The sequence below is a fragment of the Pieris brassicae genome, chromosome 4 (assembly GCF_905147105.1).
Source record: "Pieris brassicae chromosome 4, ilPieBrab1.1, whole genome shotgun sequence".
Taxonomy (NCBI): Eukaryota; Metazoa; Arthropoda; class Insecta; order Lepidoptera; family Pieridae; genus Pieris; species Pieris brassicae.
Window position 1 is genome coordinate 7,909,901 of NC_059668.1, and position 23,283 is coordinate 7,933,183.

The 23,283-nt window shown below is 31.6% G+C and overlaps 2 protein-coding genes across 4 annotated transcripts in view; one reads left to right on the forward strand and one right to left on the reverse strand.

Annotated features, from left to right (window-relative positions):
- Nucleotides 1-1,983: 1,983 nt before the first annotated feature.
- Nucleotides 1,984-3,194, reverse strand: LOC123708335 (cathepsin B). The gene has a single exon (XM_045659012.1). It carries the CDS (start codon nucleotides 3,045-3,047, stop codon nucleotides 2,046-2,048), a length of 1,002 nt encoding a protein of 333 aa, XP_045514968.1. The 5' UTR covers nucleotides 3,048-3,194; the 3' UTR covers nucleotides 1,984-2,045.
- Nucleotides 3,195-18,896: 15,702 nt separating this feature from the next.
- LOC123708259 (brain-specific angiogenesis inhibitor 1-associated protein 2) overlaps nucleotides 18,897-23,283 on the forward strand; it is a 141,736-nt gene continuing 137,349 nt past the window's right edge. For 2 of the 3 annotated variants that reach the window (XM_045658886.1, XM_045658885.1), the window contains exon 1: nucleotides 18,897-19,155. The gene's annotated coding sequence lies outside the window, so the exon portion shown is untranslated. The remainder of the gene's footprint in view (nucleotides 19,156-23,283) is intronic. The other variant, XM_045658883.1, reaches the window with a different exon arrangement.

The following is a 23,283-nucleotide window of genomic DNA, read 5'->3' on the forward strand; positions in this document are numbered from 1 at the left end:
TTAATGGAAAAGGCGGGAAAAGGGTTGTACTGTCAAATGTCAGTTGATAAAAAACAAAAATTACGCCTTATTTTCCCGCGCTTAGTTTTTCGCATGCATGGCCATTGTATTTATTTTGAATCAAATGTTGTTAATCATTATTTACTTTACAAAATTTCTGTTAATTTCGTTGAATGTGTTATTATTTGTTGGTGTACGTCAGTCAGTTTTGTGATATTGTAGGTTAGTTATATTTTAATAATAAGAGTTGAAAATTTCCTGTTTTTAAAAGTACAGAATGTAGACATTTGACCTTATGGTTTACAAAGGTTTTTTATCATAAGTCTATTTGATCATATTAAAATCAGTCAGTCCAGTAAATACACTGTATTTTTTAAAACAAGAAAAGCAATTGTAGTGAAATAAAGACATGTTATTAAAAATTGTTTTATTTGTGAACACATGATTCATCTTTTTACGTTATTTAAACATTATACTTATAAAGTACATTATAATCATACGTTATAAAGCTTACGAAGCCATTTAATTGACAGTCTTACTTCCGTACTCAGAGTCTAGCCAAATTAAAGCATACACGTTGAAAATTACGTGTCTAGACTACGAAAATTCGTATTCTAATAATACTCGTTTACCTTTATTGCAAATGTTCATAATTATATCATTTGTTGCTCTCGTTTTGTGAAAACTGTCATAAATGTTATTTGTATAAAAGCGATTATATTGGGTCCTTATAAGGATTAAAACCTTAGAAGGATTCTCTTTGATAAATTTGGATTGTGTGTGGTTACGATGATATTTCTGTATTACAAGAATAGCAACCCCAGTAACAAGTACCATACTCACCTACTCGTTTCATAACGACAAAATAGTGTGTAAAATCTGTTTCTTTAATTTTGGAAGATTCCTGATAGGTTCAATACATAATTGGTCAAATCATACAAATGTGTTGTTGGTTTTAATACCAGGTGTTTGTGACAGTTAGTACCCATTATTTGGGCCCCTAATAAAACCATAAGCCTTAAGCCGAACGTTAAAGTATCTGTTTTCCTCATTGAAATAAAAATTTTAACGCATTGCGGTTTGGGAAGCGTCGAGTTAAATCTTTAATCGCATAACATAGCACTGTTTTAAAAGCTCACATCTACCAAATACCAGTCTAATATAAATGTATCATTTTACCAACACAAAACTTGCCTCGAAAAACCTGTTAATACACCCGTTGAATTAAATAATTTATCAATTCTTAGAAACCGGCGACGAACTCGCAAGTTTTCCGAATTTGTGAGTAGGTTCGCATCAATTATTATTAGGGAATTTATTATATAAAACGTACGAATATTTATATTACTTTAACGCAGATTTTATTAAATACATTCTTAGTTGTTGAACTATGTTAAGTTATATGTTATTGTCACCTTTGTCATTGATATTATCTGTAGGTACCTTCTGTACTCTGGTTATTGTTTCTGTCTGGATATTGTAAATAAGACTTTTAGTTTATTTTTATCAAATAGTGATTTTTACGGGTTTGATAAATTCAAAGAATACCACAATTGTCCATTTACTTAATTTAAGAATTGGTGTATTTACGTGTGGCTGAATTTATTCCAATATATATATTTGTTATTTTAATGCGAGGTGATAGATAAAGTATTTATTTATTGTATATATGTATTTACATAAGCTATGTGATGTATGCCAATAAACGATAAAATACCGTTCCATTATTTACATAAATTTCAAATAGTTTTAGTCAAGATTTATATAACAATAGTTATAATAGGTTCAATGGTCGCGGATTGTTGGTTTATCATACCTACTTTTTCTTTTTATAATTATTTTCCATGTCTAAGTAAACTAATACCTAAAGAAAACAAATTGCGTCACAAAACATGTTTTCCCTATTAATATTTACATAGATCTATATATAATTTATTGGAGCTGTAGCTAATTAAAAAGTAAAGGTACATAAATAAATACAAATACATAAGAAACGTATTTTATTTCTCTTTTATAGTATTTGTAATCCCTAAAATTTCTCAAAATTATGCATACAGTGGTTCTCCAGCGACAATAGAACTTTCGATACCGCAATGGTCCTCCCCACGTAGGATTTTGAAGAAACCATTATCTCCCCAGTCGGAGTTCCACGAGTTCGCAATGAGCCAATATTTGTTTCCGTTTTCAACTCCCCAGCCCATAATTTTGATAGCGTGTCCGCCCAACGCATCTCCAACCGTATGTTTATACACACCGCTTTTGTAAGTTAGCAAGTCTGAATAAACTGTGAATGCAGCCTCCACTGGGCCATTCTTATATAATTCTGCTCTGATGTGCTCTTCACCGCCTCGAACTGAGTAAACATGCTTTCCGTACCGTTTATCCTCTTTGTAGGATGATGAGTCTTGACATTTACGCACACACTTAGGAGTGCTCGTGTCACCGTTGCATGGCAATCTGTCTCCGGGTACGTGATGTTCACAGGGTGGTATTTGGTATGGCAAGCAGCCTTGACTTGAGTTGTAGTTACCTCCTGAAACGATACCAAAGTGCTTCCAGTACTCCCAAGCAAGTGTTGGCATTCCTCCGTTACAGCCAAGACCACAAACTGGGCAGCAGCTCAATAGATCTTCAGCAGAAAAGTGGAAATGCTTTGTCCCATTCGAATAGGTGCAATAACGATCCGTCATTGCTTCCACAGCGCCAAAAGCCCAGCAGCTCCCGCACGATCCTTGGTCTCGTACTTCGTTTAACGTGGGACAGTTGGGCCATTTGTCCCTGGGATCGAAATTTTCTGGTAAATCTTTAATGTCCTCTTCACTGTGTTCGACAGTCGTTAATCTCGATATAAACTTATCTTGCATGGCTCCCATTAGCTTCTTCATTGTTTGCAACGTCGTTTGTGACGGAAAGTTGCGGCCAGCGGTCCATGATTTTTGCCGTGTGTTGATGATATTAATGAATTCGTCGGAAAGTGGATCCGGTAGCGCCGCGAATGAAAAGGCGAAAACACAAAGCAACGCGAAAAGAAGAGTCATATGAGCCATTTTCACTTCTTTGTCCCGTTAAATAATGACGGATTAATTCAAGACGCGCAACACTCGGTTGTTGCGCACTGAGGTCTGCTGCTTACTAACTACTAACTACTAAGTGGCGGTCACAAGTCTTTGGAATCAGGAATGTAATTGCGTCGAAGCGTATCGTCCGGCGCGATGTACGAACAATGTTCATGTCGAAGGGCATTCATATCTTTAGCAAGAACTCGATAATGATTAAATAAACAAGTAGCACTCTGTTCCCATTTCTAGTTATTACTAATGTTCACGAGGGTCAATGGCCTAACTACAACAAAGGTAATGGTGTACGACTTAACAAAAATTATCTAATATAAAAATTAAAATTCCAATCTCAGAAAATGTTAATTTATTGTTATTATACATTTTCTATATAATTTCTTGTATATTCTGTAGGTGCGAAATACGAAACGCTTGTTTATAAGTTACGTAAAAATGAAAAGGTAATCATAATGTATTATATAAACGATCTACTACAATTGATTCAGTAGGTATAGGAAATAATATTTTGGCTTTTCATGTTGATATTACGATTTTCCTTAAAATTATTGACACGAATCTAATTTCTAATTAGAGTGAACTAAGGAATAGCAATAAGGATATAATAAACGTAATTACCTATATATGGAACAAAAATCATTCACGCTTAATTCGAATCCTAGAATCTAAATTTGTGATTGTGTACTTCATAGATTTTGCATCTGTTAAATAATAGTGACCGTGAACATATTGAAGTGGGTTTTAATATAAACTTGAAAAGTCGTTAAAATCCTAGACATTGTGTACCTATTTGCTTTTCAATATTCAGGACGAAGCTTATATTTGAATTGAAAATTTAATTATTTTACTAACCTGAAGTATGCTTACGCAAAATATATGTCACAATTTAAATATGTGGTGTTGTTATTAAGTATTGAATAAAGAATATTTTTTATAGAATAGGGGCAAACGAACCTGAGGGACTTCCTAAAAGGGTAAGCATCGCAGCCCATGGACACCCATTTTTAGCGGGTGCGTTGCCGGCCTTTGAGGGAGGAGTACACTCTGTGGGGAGGAGTGAAGATCCTCACCGGGTGTCAAACTAACAAATTAATTTTATTACTTGTTTCCGTTTCATGTGGCTTGTAAACAACCTTTATTTTTTACGCCTCTATTATCACGTACGTAAACATCGTTTGTTGATGATTAGTTATCTTAACTAGCTCGTTTGCCCGGTATCGAATTAATACAACAGGAAGACCCTCATTAGGGTACATCTCTTGAATGATCCTCATGTTCATACAAACTTGATATAACGGGGAAAATCGCTAAACTATAATATAATAAGCTGTTCTGTTCTATCTAACGAAGAGAACAATTTTAACATCTTAAGACATAATATTTTTCCAAGCGTCGTTCTGTTAACAGTTATACCAATTATCATTCTATATATCCTCTTAAACAGCTGGACCGATTTGGAATATTTTATGTGATTTTTAAGATCTCAAATTGGTTAAGATTTACAATAAGATAATATTTTTAGTTTGTATTCAAGACGTGTGTACAAGACAACGACTGTCTGCTAGTATTAAATTTCTAACTACGCTGTAGTAAAATTGAGATTCCTTTTTTAATTACTATAATACGAATGATTTAATATACGTGATTAGAATTGTTTCGAACCAATTTACCTTAAAGCCATTTTTATTGCTTGAACGAACTATTTTATTTAGCCCTATAAGGGGCGATCACGCAAGGACTTACATTAATCTTCATACTTTCACAACAAGTTCTAACAGTGTTAAATTTTCCACACTGAGTTCTAGACTTGACCATAAAAATATTCATAATCTAATTTCTCCCTCATATCAGATTTCAAACTTTAAAAACTTTTGAGACAATCAAATTCATAGGCACGACTTTGAAAAAGAAGCCATATTTTAAACTTCGAAACTTAATTGAAGTTTCTGAAATGTTAAAGTTTTGTTCAAATAGCTTATGGTATATTTTATCGCGGTTAAGTTAACTCGCTTGGGCTCTTAATGAAGGCAGCTTATTAGGTACTACGGGTTTATGACCAGATGGAATTAGCAACTGAATATATCCGAAAACGATTACACGTCACTAACAACAGCTGTACCCGACCATAATGCTTCATAATTATGGACTTTGATATAGTATCGAATGTCATGATTTCGATTAAAATGTATTGATAAAATTAGAAAACAACATCGATTAGCATTAAAGTAAAAGTGAAAGTTAAAACTCATTTATTCATATAGGTCCACTTATGAACGTCAAAAAAAAGAAATATACATTTAATGCTTCTAATTTTACATTTACTGCCAGTTCTCAAGGGCGTAGAACGGAAGAGAAGAACTGGCAATAGACTCTCTTTAATCGTCAAGTTTTTTTGTATTACACAACGTTTGTAGAGATAAACTAATTAGAGGTCTACAGTTAATAATATTTTGTCATCTTTTTATTAGCAAATTGATACAAGTGAGATTGAGATATCCCCGAGATTTATAAATTACATATTGGTAACGTTAAGGATGTCCAACAATTCTTAAAATTTAGTACCAGTTCTCAAATTAAGGGTGTACCGTAGGGAAACTCTTTGCCACGTTTTTTTCGTTTTGGCCTTGGCTTTGTAACGACCTGTAACCCCCTGCGCTAAATTATCCAAGAGTTATTAGACGAAGACCAATATAAGAAACATAGAAATAGATAATACAAATGTCAATTAAAGTAATTAAAAGATAGATAATACATATGTTAGTTCGTACATAGTTACAATTGATACTTGCTTTTCGAATTTCAAACTTTTTGAACTCACTCACACGGGAAGGAACTAGATTGTTGTAGTGCATTTGCCCTTTGGGATTAAAGTCCAATTTTGTGTTTGTGGTCCCGCACTTAGCTTTTATTGAATTCGATTAAACAGTGTTTTAATTAACTATTGTTATAGTGTCGTTTATTTAAATTAAGTGTGTAAGATGTTTGATAATTTAAAAGTCAGTTTATGAATGTGTTTTGATAATTCTCACGTTTTAGATTATTTAGTGAACCACATCTTTTAAAATTAATCAACTGTAAAGTCGAACTAATTTAATTTTTAATATTTTCATACTGTAAAAGAGTATTTGTTTAAATATTTTTTTAAAGTTGTATTTTCATCCTGGATTAAATTATTTTACGTTTAGAGTAAAAAGCAGTGTTGGCCTACTGGCTTTAGCGTACGAGGTCGAGGTTCGAGGTCGTAGGTTTAATCCTCTGTGCTGTGCAACAGGACGGAAGTACGGTGAAGGAAGGCATCGTAAGGAATTGCATGTCTCAAATCCAAAAATCGACGAAATGTTTCAGGCTGATCTACTATTTGCTATGAAATAAAAATGATCAAAGAAACGAATGCTGGGTTGTCGCACCACAGGATTAATATTCTTATTATTTGTGGTACATTAAATTAAATGTTTTATTCGTCATATAATGTCGATAATATTATCTATATCCAATTAACTGAAATGGTACCGGCGTTGTAATTTTTATATTTCCTTCCTTATTTACGATTAAAATTAACTATATTTTTAATTCTTTAAATTTATTTCAGATTATTATACGAAAAAGTAATTATTAAGTAATTATTTTACAGTGTTTGCGCGTTAGTAGATGAGTTATCGCTTTACTATAAAACATTTGTTTTTTGTATATCTATAAAATATACTACATGACGTCTGACAAACTGTCACAGATTCTTTTTCCGTTTATTTATGACGTAATTTTTTCCAGTATAAATAAAATATCAGAGCAGATTGTGTCGGTCAATTTAGCTTGATTGCGTAATAAATATAAAAACACCTGCTTTTACAAAAGTTCGACGAAAAGAGATGTAGACTACATACATTTATACATTTAGCACACGTACAAGAAACTACTAAAGATATTAAATTTCATCATGTGATAAAAGGGTGATAAACTTGAAAGTAAACGGTTTCATTGTAAAGGTATACAAATAACTACGAGAAAAAATAAATACGTCCCTTAATGGTTTAGTGTACATAGCGTAAAAACTGTTGATACTAGGTTGGTTTCCACGCAATGTATAATTGTAGTAATAGTGGGTATTAGTAACCTGGAGTAGATCGAGTCCAGTTGTCTGCTCCTTGTGCGGGTTCGGGACAAGCAAATATATATCAAATACTTTATACATAAATCCCAGTAGACACCAATATACTTGAAATTTATAACTGTATTGTCTTTTGTTAACATAGCTTTTACACATTAATAAAAACAATTTTTGAACGGATTGAAGCTATGTATTATTATTAAAAACTTATAATTATTTTATTTTTATTAAACTTATACTTATTGTGTCACCGTGACCACGCACGCTGAAAAGCACGCGAAACGTTAAAATTATGTAAATAATTATATGTTTTTAATAATAATACATAGCTTCAATCCGTTCAAAAAGTGTTTTTATTAATTTATAACTGTGTCGAATAGTAATATCTTGCAACAGTAATTAACACGTACTTGTGCCAAAATATTTCTAGTTAAAAATTTTGGCACAAGACTTTAACCTTATTCTAAATGTTATTTGGAATCACTTTTAAAAACTATCCTAATTTTTAAGTGTCCATTTAACTGTTCATAGCAGGAATTTTAAACATTCCATTATAATTTATATTTATGTGTTGGCAACACACAAATATATAGTATTTAAAATATTCATAACATATATATTAAGTCATAATAATAAAAAATGATAAATAGATAATGAAAAGAAATTTTCGAAATTTTAAAAAAAAAATTTCTTTATTGCTTACACTGCTAACTTTTACTATTATTATTATTTGCTTCTACTGACTATTAGATTCTTATTTGTTTTTCGCGACTGTAGCGCAAACTAGCTGCTGTGGTATCTGCAGAATGACCAGCGCTGTGGAACAACGCTGAACCTCAGCATAATGCTGAGCCAGAGCCAATTACAACCACAGCACTCCCGCATTACACAATTATTATTGTTATTCTATGTGTTTCTGTCTGTGTGTTATGTTAGTAATAAATGTTATATCTATGTCTAAAAAGTTTGATCCCTTTGGCAGTGTACCTTTAATGCTGGCAGCATTTCTTCGCTGTATTGCCATTAGAATAATTTCATGTACCTAATAATCATATCTTGGATTTAGAGTCCCGTTTTAGGAGGTAGTAAATATATCTTTATTGTATCGTAATGAACCTCCATTTTCATAGAAATAGCGATTGTGAAAAATTTAGATTGGATCCATGCTATCCTTCTTTCAAAAATTGATGAAACGGTCGACTATATTAAAACCGGTGCATCGAGGCCTGCATCGTTTTGGTTGGGATAATGAAAATCGCAATTCTCATAACCTCTCGAAATGCTTGCACAGCATATTTAAGTTCTTGGCAATTGTTCACCTTAGTAGAACTGCAAATAATAGTCTTATTTTTACCCTAACAACTATGGCGATATATTACTTACATTTAGAACCTATCTGTTGTTCTTGTATATTAGTTTATTTCACAAAAAAATATATTAAAAATTTCTTTACCTTTATTAGTATTTGTATATAGCCCATAGTAAATTGTTCTATCTAAAGCAAACCCCAAGTCCCAGCAGACGCCAACATTTACATAAGAAAATTGAAAGTTTTCAGCACGATACATCATTTTGTCTGGCGCATAATAAAATTCTTTTCTATACAGTACATTCACTTATTTTACTGTCTTTGTACCTGTCCTGAAATTTATATGTGAAGATGAAACTTAAAGTTAAACAACGACAATCCCATTGTATTTTAAAATGTAGACATTTTATTTTTTTCTATTTAATTTACTGAAAATCTAATAAACTTTAATACGTTATTGTTTATATACATACCGTACCATACCGACCTCTACGGAAGCTATGTTCATACATAAATAAATGACATACATAATATTATAAAACTGACTGAATTAAATGTTATAGATATATTATCGTATTTCCAAAGTTAATTTTGTGCTTATTTAGTAATTATTAAATCCTTTTTTATGCATAAAACGAATATATTTTGTATTATGTTACCTATATATAGAAATAATAGTATATCTGTGTAACTAAAAAAAAATAGTTTAGACGCCTGGAACCAGTATTTAAACCTGCAAAATAAACTTTAAGACATTATTGAAAGACGTCAGCAACTTAATATATGTATAAATAATATAATGTCTAACAATAAATACAAGATTTTAATTTAAATCTACAAAAAACTGGCAGTCTATAAAGAACGAAATAATGTAACGAAGAACTAAATTGTTGTGAAAGATTAAAAACGATTATTTATTTCAGAGTTTTAGCCATGAATTTGAATAAAATTCCGTTCTAGTAAACCGATTTATGAGTCGTATCTCTTAGTCTCGAATTATTGGGACGGAAAAATCAGGATTTCGATTCTAATAAGCATTTACATTTTAATCGCAATTTATTGGTGCTATTTTTAATTTAAACCAGGACAAAATAATCTCTTGTTGTTAGTGTCTTGTTTGGGTTCGCTTGAGATAAATTATCTTATGAACTCTAACCTCGTGGGCTATGTGGACAAAACAGAATATCTACATCGGGGTGAGATGTCTGGGCATAACACGTCTTCCCAAAGAGTAATGGTTTTCCATTTGATGATCTGTGTTTTTTATATGTAATAAAAAATCAAATTAATTGATTAATGTCAGAAATGAATAATTAGAATCATTTTTGTATTTACTGCCAGTTTTAAAATCAAAAGCGTAGAACAGAAGAAACATTTTGTAAAAACCATTCTATCATTCTCCTCATCGCAGTAGAGTTGAGAGAGTAGTCAGTTAAAGACGGGAATAGTACTTTACGTAGTAGTAGTTAGATAAGATTGTCTCAGGTATCACACCGTGACGTTATTTAAGTTATTCATTAACAAATACATAGAAGTTAGTAGTTATACCGTACTGTGATTGTAAAGGCTTTAGAATGTAAAAAACGTTAATAGATTTATCTTTTGATGGATTGATAATTATATACCTAGTCCAGCCATAAGCTGTAACGAATGATTTTTTTTTAATACTACATATTTATTAACGCTTAAGCAAACAATAAAAACAGTGTTCTATTCTGAATGGCCACTTTTGGCTTTTATACAGGCCTTTAATCTGTTTGGCCACGAATCTATGGATTTACACACTGTTTCCAAGGTAAATTTCGCCACTGCTTGCTCTCAAGATTCGTTTAGAGCAGGCCATGTCCTCTAAAACTGTGCATAATTTGAAGTCTCGGCTAGATGAGAGCCAGTCAGCTTTTATAAAGTCCAGAATGTTGGTTTATAAGCTAGGCTTTGGTAGTTCGTGCATTGTGACCAGGTGAAGAATCCTGCTGGAAAGTCCAAAGTATAAACTGTATTGCTGAGAGGTTTCACAACATGATCCAAGACTGTATATTGATACACTTTGGCTGAAGCTTTCACTCCTTTTTTTACACTCACAAAACTACATTTTTGTGACTCCTAGATAAGACACGCTCCACCAAACCATCACTGACGCAGGATGATGACCACGTTGTACCTTTCCGACCACTTGAGCAGCTTCTTTAGAACTGTGAGTGTACGCTTTATTATTTTGCCTATCGTAGTGTTCTTTAATCGTGCACATTTTTGTGCTTTTTCTGCGTATCGTAACAGAAGGTTTTTTATCGATCCACTCTCTTTAATTGTTGAGATTGATTTAGGGCATCTCCTGTATATCGACGATAATCATCGAGCATCAGGTCTTGTTTTACAATACCCGACAGAGTCCAAGCGGGTAAGATTTTTTGCTTTCTAATGTGGTTTCGATGAAATTTGGCTTTAACAGCAACAACAGCCTTTGTAGTTCTAACAGCACACGGCGGCGCCGATTTTCTGGTCTTCGACATACGAAGTGTTGGTGTATCTATGGATAGTACGATACACGAACATATTGTAATTTGATATTGAACACGAAAAATATTTGACATGAAAAAATAATATACGTGTTCTACTACTAGCTTATCTATCTACTAAACTAAAAATAATTAAAAAGCAAAAAATCATTTTCATTAATAACAGAATTTATGGCCTGACTTGAAGATAAAATTTGCTATTATTATTTTAAAAGGCGTTGTGAATTTACTTTTGGAACTAACAAAGGTCATTTGTATTTAAAACACTTTTAAATAACATTTCAGGCAGACTTTTTGAGGTTTATCGCCAAGAATCAAAGCCAGGACCGGACGCTAAGACCTAATTAATACGTTATACGGCGGTAGTTTATATTGTTATATTATAGATATTTGTTATATTGAGTAGCACCGTGAAACAGCAGAGAAAATATATATGCATTAAATGTTCTTGTAAATGTAGCGTCGGCAATTTCAGTCAGTGAAGTCTCAAAGGTCAAGTCCTCTTAATTAACTTTTCGAAACAAAAGTTCTATATGGAATTATTAGCTTTTTTCTATCTCTAAACCCTGTTGATTTTTATAATGAAGCTATGAAACGAAGGAAGTCAAGAGTGTGCAAAGGACAATGACGTATAAATAAACGATAATGGCGTAAATGTGTAAATTGGTTCGTAAAGTAGCCATACACTTTCTATCTATGAGTATATTGAACATTCGATCGCACGGTGAAGGAGAACATCGTGAATCGGCTTGATTTAGACCCACGAAAATTTTTACGGCGTGTTTCAGGAACAGAAGGCTGGTCAAAATTTGCCTATTAGATTGACAAATTATCATGAAACAGATACAGAAACCTGAGGGCTGGACGTAAAAAGGATTTAGTGCCATTAATTTAAATAGTGGTCTTTTCTATAACTCATATATCTAAGACTCGCCATAACATTTCTGATATGTAACCTTGTAAGTCTCTTTTCTATTAAAAAAACCTTTACATAGGAATATATTCATACATACTATATTATGATATTAAATATGATTTTTGAATAGTGAGAGTTTTATAATTTGATAATTCTACCGTATAAACAAAGTCACGAGCGTCAGCCAGCTTGGAAGGTTATTGCCCTCCCTCGTTTTCCTTACAAATGATGCTTCCGAATTATTTTTGATCGGAAATTCATGAAAAAGCCCAGTCGTGAAAAATAACAATTGCATAAAAGAAGGGGAGTTCCCCTAAATTGGTATCTTCCGGGAAATTTTCCCGCTGCAGCCGAGTTGTTGTCGTAAAGATATTTTGAAGTCTCTTAACATAAGTAATATTATTGTTAATTTGTGTTGGCTTGGAAGTAAGAATTTGATTAACACACTGATGTATTTGCACTTCGTTTGTCTATTAACACATTCTTATAAATAATAACTTCTATATATTAATTGTAGTGTATTAAGGTATGTTTAATATATGATATTGGCTATCATCGTTTCTGCTTCCTTTTATACTAATTTAAGACAAAGACAATTAAATTAGAAATTTTCTTTGGTTAGAGGGACCACAGATAAATAGAAAATCTATATTTCATATAGTCAAGTCTAAACTACGCGATTGATGTGTATGAATGAAATTAATTTAACTTTGAAAAATAAACAGTTACAAATACGTATAAAGTCATATTTCGGTGGCCGTTTTATTATAAAATCTGTCAAGGGAAATGTATGTTGTTTTACTATAAACTGTAGCTAGATTGATTCGTTTGTGCTAACAAGGTTTTATGGAGTGCGGTCTCGATTTCCTCCAAAACAGGAAATTTTTCTTCCGTTCACTAACGAGTATCAAGCGTCGATTACAACCATACAACTGAAATTGTTTTCCAAAAGTTAATTTTCTCTTTAAAATATTTATGTATAAGCCGTACATAGATATTCATTAAATGTTCATTCATATATAATATAGCGTAGTCATTAAATATGCAATATTATTATAAAACTTCTTTATTTAAATAGGATATCGATGAAATTCATATATTTAAAAATTGACTAGATGAATATATATATGGCCAAAATGCAACTTTGACGGGCCCAATAATACATAAAGCAACAAAATATAGCTTCTACAGCACAAGGAAATTTGCCAAAAATTTTCGATTGTTGGTCTAATTTCTTTGTTCGTGTCAACCATATAAAGCTTACCCATGCTTATTTCTACATGTTTATAAAATAAAATAGAATTGAGTCAAGATATACACAGTAACACCAGTAACTTACAACTTACTACTACTCTATATTCGTGGATATTATTAAACATACATGTAGGCATATTGGTAGATATATAAGGCGTTTGTTTACCTGACGTCGCTAAACATAAACGAATAACTTTGCTAAATGTTTGTACCATTTTCTCAAATAAAAAAAGGAATAAAAAAACAGTGGAATCCACTTTCTTCCTGTCTGATACTCAATCCCAGATTCGAACGCACATTAAGAGCCTCAACTACTAGGCTAACACTGTTCTCAGCAAGAAATAACATTATTCTTTCTTAAATATTTGTTTATTTATTTATTGTATACAAAATCTCAAATTTAAAATAAGTTGGTGTGGTGGAAACACAAACGAATAAGAATTAAGATAATGATTAGCATAATTTATAATTGTTTGATTTATGTTACTTTTTTAATATATTACATATTAAAAATGTAGATATAGAAAATTCAAAATACATTTTTTTTCTATAAATAAAAAACTTAATAACGACAAAAAAGATTATTTTATTACAAAGTTAAATTGAGCGAACTTGTTTATATGAACATCGTTTAATTTGTTGCGTTTAATTACTTATAAAGTTAATAATTACACAACAAGTAATTAAAGTGTTCATTGTTTACGCATTCACAGGGAAATTAAGTTATTTTACAATATACATATACATTTGAAACGTTTAATCATTTTACACGAGCAATAGTTTGCACTTCCAAACCTATCTCAAACAATCTTTTGTCTACGTAACAGTAAATTCGAGGTTTTTGAATATATTTTTGTATAAAGTTATGGAATACGTTTCCGTAACCCGTAGTTTACCTTGGACGTCATTTCCGGTTTTCCATTCATGGCAGAATCTGATCATGATGATTGATCATGATTGATCAGCCCAACGCTGAATTGGGGAATCTTCTTAATGTTTATATTTCATATTTCATACATCGACCTTTTGTATAAATCTAACATATCTTTAAAGTAAAATACATATATAATATATATAGTATTCAAGACGGTAAAACAATTATTACCCAATTGTAACAAGTTCTTAAATAGTTATAGTTTTTATTGTCGATTGATGAAATAACTGTCAGATATAAAATTAAGACAGTAATAAAAACACAATGACTCATGTTTTAAAAGGGAAGTCACACATAAAATACGCGTTAAAATTTTTCATAACAGCCTGAAGTTACGATTTTCGCGATGGTTGATCATCTTCGTGACGGAGTGATCAGGAACGAAACTAAGCGCTATGTGTGACTTCTCTTTTCCGAATTACAAGCTCAGTCTGTGTCATGGACGTATGAAGTTGTGGAGAGAGTACAATTATATTTATTTGCAAATATTTTTGTACTATAACTACTGCGTGTATGTCTCGTAATAGATTACATCAGTATCTGTGTCGACGCCACAGAATTAATCTGTTTATTTTCATCATAGAAAATTAAAAATCTAACAGAAAGAGACAAATTAATGCTTTACGTAATATACTGGTTCGTTAGCAAAGATAGCAATGAAGTGTATTATGCGTAAAGATGATTCTACCAACTACGTCGATATTTCTTGGTAATAGAAAGGTAATTTTATTTAAAACATATACTATTTGCTTATGTAAGTTTTTCTTTGACGTTGTAAGTGAAGTCATAAAAAATAACAGGATCATAAAAACAAGACGCTTTATTTGTGCTGATATTCACACTTCATGACACGACACAATATAAGTGGCAAAAATTGTGTTTGTCAAGTTGTTATATTTTTCGCGATCTGGATAAGGGCTACGTCTTTAATCTCGTTTGTAACATCATATTTAATAGATACCTTAGAAATGGTAGCATTGTGAGAGGCATGCTATAGGTTTAATTAATTAAATATGACGAATTAAATAGTTTTGTTGGTATTATTATAATTAAGTTATAAAATAAATTAATAGCAAAAATCGTCAAAAATAATGATAATAAATACCAGTCGTGGTAATTTATATGATTCAGTCTCATATTTAACATAAACATTTGTCGATTTTTAGACCAAAGAGATGCCGATTTCCTCACGATGTTTTCCTTTACCGTTTGATAGTGTAATGAAATTCATTGGTGCTTGACCTCCTCCCATAATAATATGACGTAGACTATATGACGCTATTTGTTTTCAATACATCGCAAGTTAAATTATCGTTGAGAATTTTTACCGGGATCAAAGTGTTCATAGACATTATTATTCTCCAAAAGTAGGCGAGCGTCGCGTCGCGGCTTGAATCGTCTCTGGAGGACATTGGATACTTTACCCACTTCGATACGAGCGTTAGAATTGTAGCGTGTTTGGAGATGTCAAAGACCAAAGAATAAACTCTTTTGTAAGAGGAGTCTCACACTCGCTATAAGGATTTTATATTTTTAACTTTATTTCATTATAAAAAGTTTAAACACCTTCATGTCTTTATTGCCGACCAATTATTATTGTTAAGCCGTGTTGGTTTCATCAAAAAATAATAACAAAATTGCTAGAATTCACTTAACGCGTATTTATTTACACGATTATAATATAGACGACAGACAATAAAATTTTTTTAATGACCTAAAGGCGACATTAGTACGCTAATTTACTTAGGTGCCCGTTTTTTAAATGAATATCTAATAGATAATAAATTAACACTTATGAACGTCGAAACGATTATTTGACCAGTTGTAAGTAAGAAGAATTTATAAAAAGAGAAGGCAGGAAACTCTTTGCTACGATTGTATTATTTTTAAGACACTTTTAAGATATATTTATAAAATATATCTTAAAAGTTCAATTTCTTTCCTATTTAAAAAAACTCAGTACGTATAGATATGAGTAATAGGCATAGCATTATAGTGAGAACCAAATGCAAAACTAATACGAATTTGAAAACATTTATTTGTTTATAGTATGTCTTTGGTTAACATAGCTTTTACACATTGAAAGAAAACAATTTTTTAACCGGATTAAAGCTATTAGTATTATATTATAAACTTATAATTACTTACATAATTTTAAATTTAATTTTTTCCAGGTTTCGCCTGCTTTACAGCTTTATAATAATAAGTTAATAATAATACTTAAGCTTTAATCCGGTTAAAAAATTGTTTTCTTTCAATTTATTTGTTTATTTCTTTCCTGTTTTTACCGTAACTTAATACTAATACAATAGAAACTACTAAAACTACAAACATAATAAGTAAAAAGTTTAAATCTAAACCTTTTTATAACTAATTATAAATAACGCAATCCTTGTGAATACAGCCAGTGTGTATCTAAATATATCCGTCTAGAAATAATATTTAGGGTGCGCAAGACACGCGTAAATGGTGTTTCTCTAAGTAAATTCGTACGCGCCCGAGGCACTGCCAGCAATTGCGACCGCTTACCATGCTTATTACTGAAGGTCGTGCCTGTCTTGAAAAGCTCCGATACGTTGACTTGCTGCCTCCATACCACTATATCCTCAGCTAGTCTCAGAGCATTAGGGATGTTGTCTCTTTACTTATTATCCGTAAAATGTTATATATAAAAAGAAAACAACAAATATCTATGTCACTTTTTAACAAATAGTAATAAAAAAAGGTTGTCGTATCGTATCTAATATTATATAGATATATGACGAATGAAACCCCATTTGTTGCTTATGTTTTTTAAAAACAAAATTTAAATGACAAGACAAAACTAGGGACTTTTCCACAGACAAACAAAACAAACGAATGGATACACATAATAGATAATTAATATTTATACATAATGGATAAACATAATTATTTCTTTACATATATACTACGCGTATGTTGAATAATAAATAATTACTTGTTAAGCCAGTTTTATTTTTAGAGCAGACAATGTAAAAGCTTCGTGTTATACAAAACAACTTTATAGAGCAGAAGAGAGGAGCGTAGGTAATTATAACAAAAATAATAAATAAAGAGGCCCTATTCAATTTCTTTGTAACACCCTTATTGGGTCACGAGACAAAGCGATGCTATACTGTTTGCTGGCTTCCCGGCATTGTAATACGAAGTATTATTCCGTGGTACGCGCCACTGAAAGTCTTCTCTAAAAATAACTATTCTTACAATCATATTCTTTTTATTTTTTAGAACTTATCGGATTATATAGCATTGACAGCAAGTTCACATTTCTAGATTTTATGATCATATAATGTGTCTCATTACACTGCTTTTTCTGTGATTATAAGTAAAACTGATGTTTTAGCGTGTATAAAAACACAGTACATATTTTGTATTGGAGCCAATTCTGGCATTTATTCAGTGTTAAAAAGTTGAGTGTGGCCCGGGTTTACTGGTTCCTTAATTAATATTACTTATTTGCAAACACATTTCTAAAAAAAGCATAAAAATATTTATTTTATTTTGTATTTTATTTTATTAAAGTATTCCTACAGCAACTCATTAAACAATATTCAAACAATTACATTAAACACAAAAACCATAAACGGAATATACATTCAAACATAAACATAAAGCACAGTTTTACCTATTTATACAAAAAATATAACAAAGTACAAATTCATACTAAATTCTAGATTACAAGTTCTAAGATTCATTGATCATTATAATAAATATTTTATATAAAGGAAGAATATTAAAACAATCAATAACTTTATAAAACGTCTTTTAATATAAAAAGGCTACTTAGTAATTTGTTGGAGTACCTTATCCCAATGTGTGTAATATCCCTTAACTTCTAAACATACAGCCGACCCGTATCCAGATCGACATGGGAATGCGAAGGGTTACGGTTTCAATATTGGTAATTCCCAAACCTATATGTCAGCGCATAGTATCAAGTTGTTCCTTATTTGTCTTGACTTTTAAAGTAGACAACTCATGACCTACTTTTGAAGAATTCATCGATGTTACATAATACCACTTCTAGAACGTAACCTAATCCATTTTGAGTGACTCGTATCCAATTTGTGCACGTTGTGGGGCTTCCAACCCTAGTAATTGACACCGCCGCAATGTCCACTCGCGGTTTTAATAAACATTAACGATAACGCTCCAAGCAAAAACGCCACTCGAAATTACGACACGTCGCCCGGCAATATCCAATCTACTGAATGTTTTATTGTCCCGACTACAGTGGCCTCCAATAAAACTAACGTAATTCACCGGTCCGATGGAATCATCTTATAGGTTTAGTTTAGAAAGTTGGCATATTGTCCATAGCGGTTATTTCGAGTTCTCCACTGACTGCTAGTTGCACAAAAAAGGCTCTATTTAACGGGAAACGGTTTGGAAAAAAGTGCTTTGAGCCGCAGCATCAAGAACCGGATTTCTCTGGCTAGACTGAAAAACAAATCTACTACGATTTACGTACCGTAAACTCGTTACGCGATATGAACGAGGCGAGTTTGGGAATTTCATATGAATGAGTTTGTCTCCTGTTTGTATGACCAAAGGGTCGGTTTTAGTTTAATGCAGACTCCGTGCAGGCACGTTAGTTGCGTAGAATCGCAACGAGAGAGCTTATACGCAGACTATAGAGAGGGTTCGGAGGTTCATTCGAAAGAAGTGTTATCATAGTCGCTGTTCGGCGTTCGGGCGGCGTGCTTGCTGCTTAGGGATGTCCGTTTTCACTGCTCAGAACGACTTCGACTGAAGTTTTCCGTACTTCGTTGACTTATTAGGACGCTCCTCTTTGGAGTTTCGAATCTCGTGACTTATTACGGATTCTTTGTAAAAAGTGAAACTGAACAATTGAATCGTGATATCAGATTGTGTAAGGATTTTATTAGGTGATAAATCGAGAAACTGAATTGGACAGGTTCATTTGAAAGTGAAAATAAACTTTGGACTCGTTTCGATATCAGCACGGTTTTGAATTTGAAACTGTGTCGTGACTATTGAAGCAGTGTCATAATATCCGTTAATGGTAAGAAGATTTATTTTATTTTAATATATATATATATATAGCTAATATTTTATATATCCAGTTTAACGTTATGGTAATTTGCCGAGCTAAGCTAAGGACCAATAAAAAAAGATTGCGGCGTGTTCTGTGATGAATTCAAATGGCGTTTTAGCAAGCTATATTTTTTCCTAAGAAGCCGGGTCGGGTGAAGTATTCATGAGGAAAAAAGAGAAATATCATTAGGTCAGTATTTTCGGCTATAAATGTAATTATTTCGAAGCTTGTTTTGTAAGCTTTTATAAAGGCATGAAAAAAGTTTCGAGGAAATTTTAAGCTGTAATTAAAGTGAACGTCAAAATAATAGTTACTATAAGTTTTGTGATTTTGAATAATTTATAACTAAAATTACACTTAAAATTAAAAGAGACATAGACATGAAAATCTTTTGTAGGCTTTGAGTAAGCGTATCAAAAAACCTTTTAAAATAGACGAAAAGATTAAATGAAACGTGGAAACATTTTATAAAAGTTTTCTTTAATCGAAGCGACGGAGCATTCAATTGAAGGGAAGTTCACCAGAAACTTGAGCCGGGGCTAAACTGCCCTTACCAAAGTTCTATTTAGGATTTTGTTTGAAATCACAAAGTCAAAGTGTAAAAAAATTAACATAAAGATTATCGGTCCGTTCTGGATTCCAACGGCCTCATAGGCTTTTATTATTCGGAAATAATTCGAATAATTTGATCAATCTACGAACTATGCATAAAAAATACACGTTAAATTGATTTGATTTTAAAGTCGCTCGAAAACAAATCCTCTACGGTCTTACTATCTTTGAAATAAAACAAGTATTATTCAGATAAAAGATTCATTCAAATGGTAAACAAATTTTTAAAATTTGTTATATAATATATGTATATAGTCAAATGCCAGTTGAAATATGATTTTACTCCCCTCATTTGAGGAAAATATACACTTGGATGAGTTAATGTCGAACTTTTGGGTAAAAATAAACTTTTTTGGTTGTTAGATTCAACGTTATAGGCTTTATCACGCTACTATTTAATTGACAGGAAATATATGACAGGAAAGATATGTACAATATATAGTATTACTATATTTTATTACAATTGATACAATACTATTTTTAATATTTGTACAGTGAAGACATTTTGCTATGCAATTTTTATAAGGCAATAAATGTTCTTTAAATGCCTTTTTAAGATCGCAAGATGTTTTGGATATTTCCGAGTACATACGGTTAGACAAAAAATATTAATGCGTCCTATTATTATTTTCTCATCAGTTAAATTGTACACGCCGTTGTTACCGATTTTTTATACGAATAGAAGTTAAAATTTGGGTTAATAATTGTTTTTGCGTACGTAAGTCTCAACTACGCCATAAATTGCCTATCATCTCCCTTAAAGGAGACAGATACATTACTTCATCTGTTTTATTGAAAAGTATTTCATTGACAGACAAAAACCAGCTTTCTGAGATCCACTCTGAGGTTTGATTCTGAGGTCAATTTTCATTTCGAAACAAGGAATTCTGGACAGGAATAATACGAATTAATAGTGTATATATATTTATTTTAATAATGCAAATCTAGTGGCGTTGAAACACTTTCTGGGTTTGGCATCGAATCTGTGCTGGATGTATTTTTTTTCATTTAAGACATGCCGGATCCCTCATTATGTTTACCTCCACCTACTTATAGCTATAATCTTAATGCGCGATTTCCAAATCTGGGTTGCATACCACAAGTCCAGCACTATTCGTCATGCAACAGATATCATTGATTCGTAATAAAATAACAGCAATGGAGTTAGTTATATTGTAGCAAATAAATATTTTCTATTTCGCGAGGTGTGAAACTGTAAATTCACGGATTAACGCAACCTTCGTACAAATATATTTTAGTTTGCCTCAATTTCTATATTTTGTATGCTTTATTGAAACAGTATTGTACACAAAAGCTGTTCAATACGCTACATTAAAATCTACGTCTCGTAGTAATTACGACTGGTAAAACCTATGATATAAATGTAAATTTAAGATTATTGTGCAATTTACATTAGTAATTAGTTTCGCAAATGGAACCCACTCATTGCTAATTTTCAACGATCTTCATTACTTTTAACTTTTACTTACCATAATAAAGGGTGCCTAGTTAAGTTATGTAAATTGAACTCGTACCCATAGAAATAAGATTTAACGTAATTTTTGGCTTAAGTTATTTTTGAACAAGTTATTTTACAATACGCCTAATATAGACATATTCCTTTATATGGCGAATAAATAACTAAAATCCACTTATCTCTATATATAAAATTCTCGTGTCACAATGTTTCCCATACTCCTCCGAAACGGCTCGACTGATGCTTTTGAATTTTTTTATGCATATTCAGTCAGTCTGAGAATCGGCTATATTTCAAACCCCTAAGTAAATGGGGTATCCATCCCAAATTTTTATTTTATATTTTAGACATTTTTAACTAAAATAATGTCATGGCAAAACGACGTTTGCGTCTATCTGTATAAACGCGATCAAATGAAAAGCTATTTTTGTACGGTCATCAAAATGTGTGGGGTTTCTGAGGAAGGAGCATAGTTAGACACCTAAAGTGTGTACATTATGGTTTTATGTACATCAACTGATATATAACGATTATTGTTGAAAAATGGGGTCGCAAAGTCATACTCGAAATCCATACAGTCCCATATATTAATTGTACAAATGAATACATATAATTGTAAAAACTAAAAATGCTAAGTAACGGAGATACTGCAACATTCGAAAGTTAAATAAAAAAGAAAACTTAGAAGAAACATGGGTTGGTAGGTATTGTCTTATACGTCCATCAATAATTGTCGTAATAATCATTTTTGTTTTAACGTGTATTTAATTTATTGTATTAAACAAGTAACTTGTTAATTGTTAATCGTGGCCGTTCACCAACCAGATGGACCGATCAAGTGACTCATAGCCAGAAGACAGAACCGGTGGAAACAGATAGTCCACTCTAGATGCTTCGTTGCTGACCACAACGCTCAGACATGAGACATTTAATATTATCTCTACAGTATATAGAAACAATGCCAGACACGAGATAACCCAAAAAAGACAACTTTTAATTAGAACAATCAATGAATTAATGAATACTTAACAATTTAAAGCACAATATGGTGCCGATAATGCGTACCTTTTGACAGTTTGACAGTCACAGGACAATCAAAAGCTATGTAGTTGAGTTTCGAGGAAGTAAATATTGTTTTTATGAAGTTTCGTAACGCGTTATTTATTTTGAGTCAAGAAGGACTTCCAAAGGATTGTTCCATAGCCGGTTTTAGCCAATCCATTTAAAATACAGCTCTCTTATTACTATTATTTATTGATACATCTTAAATTATAGTTACTTTAACCGTATTACTTTTTATCTGTATTCATTCCGATTAAATCTTATAAGTAAAACATACTCGATGCGTATTAAAATAATGTCCTCAATGATTAGAATATTATTTTTATTGACAGTCAATTAAGTTAAATAAATCAGGTGTAACGTAATGAGAAAATTAAAAGGTATCATTGTTGACACTGAGAATAATTCATTCGCATACATTGTTATATCGTTTTATTAACACGAGGTGTTGAACCACATATTTTTTTTGTCAAACAAATGACGGTTGCTTTTTATATTTGTCGAGTTTGAATTCAACGATTATTACAATGTGAAATTAAAAAACTAAACGTGTGCGTGTACTAGTTAGTGTACACACGTAAGAAGTGAAACTTCTATATGAACTTATTTTTCGAAAAATGATCTACTGTATGCAACTTTACAGAAATTGGTTAAATAAAATAAAATTTAACAAAAGACTTTTATTAACATTGATATGAATACAAATAATAAAATTATTTCGTTTTACTTTATTACTACTAAGATTGTTACAGAATTTTATTAATTGTAATAGATTTATTACTATCATTGTTATCGTTATTATATATTTTTGAATCTTTTTGAATCAATAGTAGTAGGGACAAGATAAAAATGGCACGTAACGGAAAAATGTGACGCGTAACCAAAAAAATGTAACAGTACATTTTTTTCCATGGCCGATAAAGAAGTCTCACTTCAAAAAGGAA

Coding starts and splice junctions, on each gene's coding strand:
- LOC123708335 (XM_045659012.1), bottom strand. CDS start 3,047: ATGGCTCATATGACTCTTCTTTTCGCGTTGCTTTGTGTTTTCGCCTTT.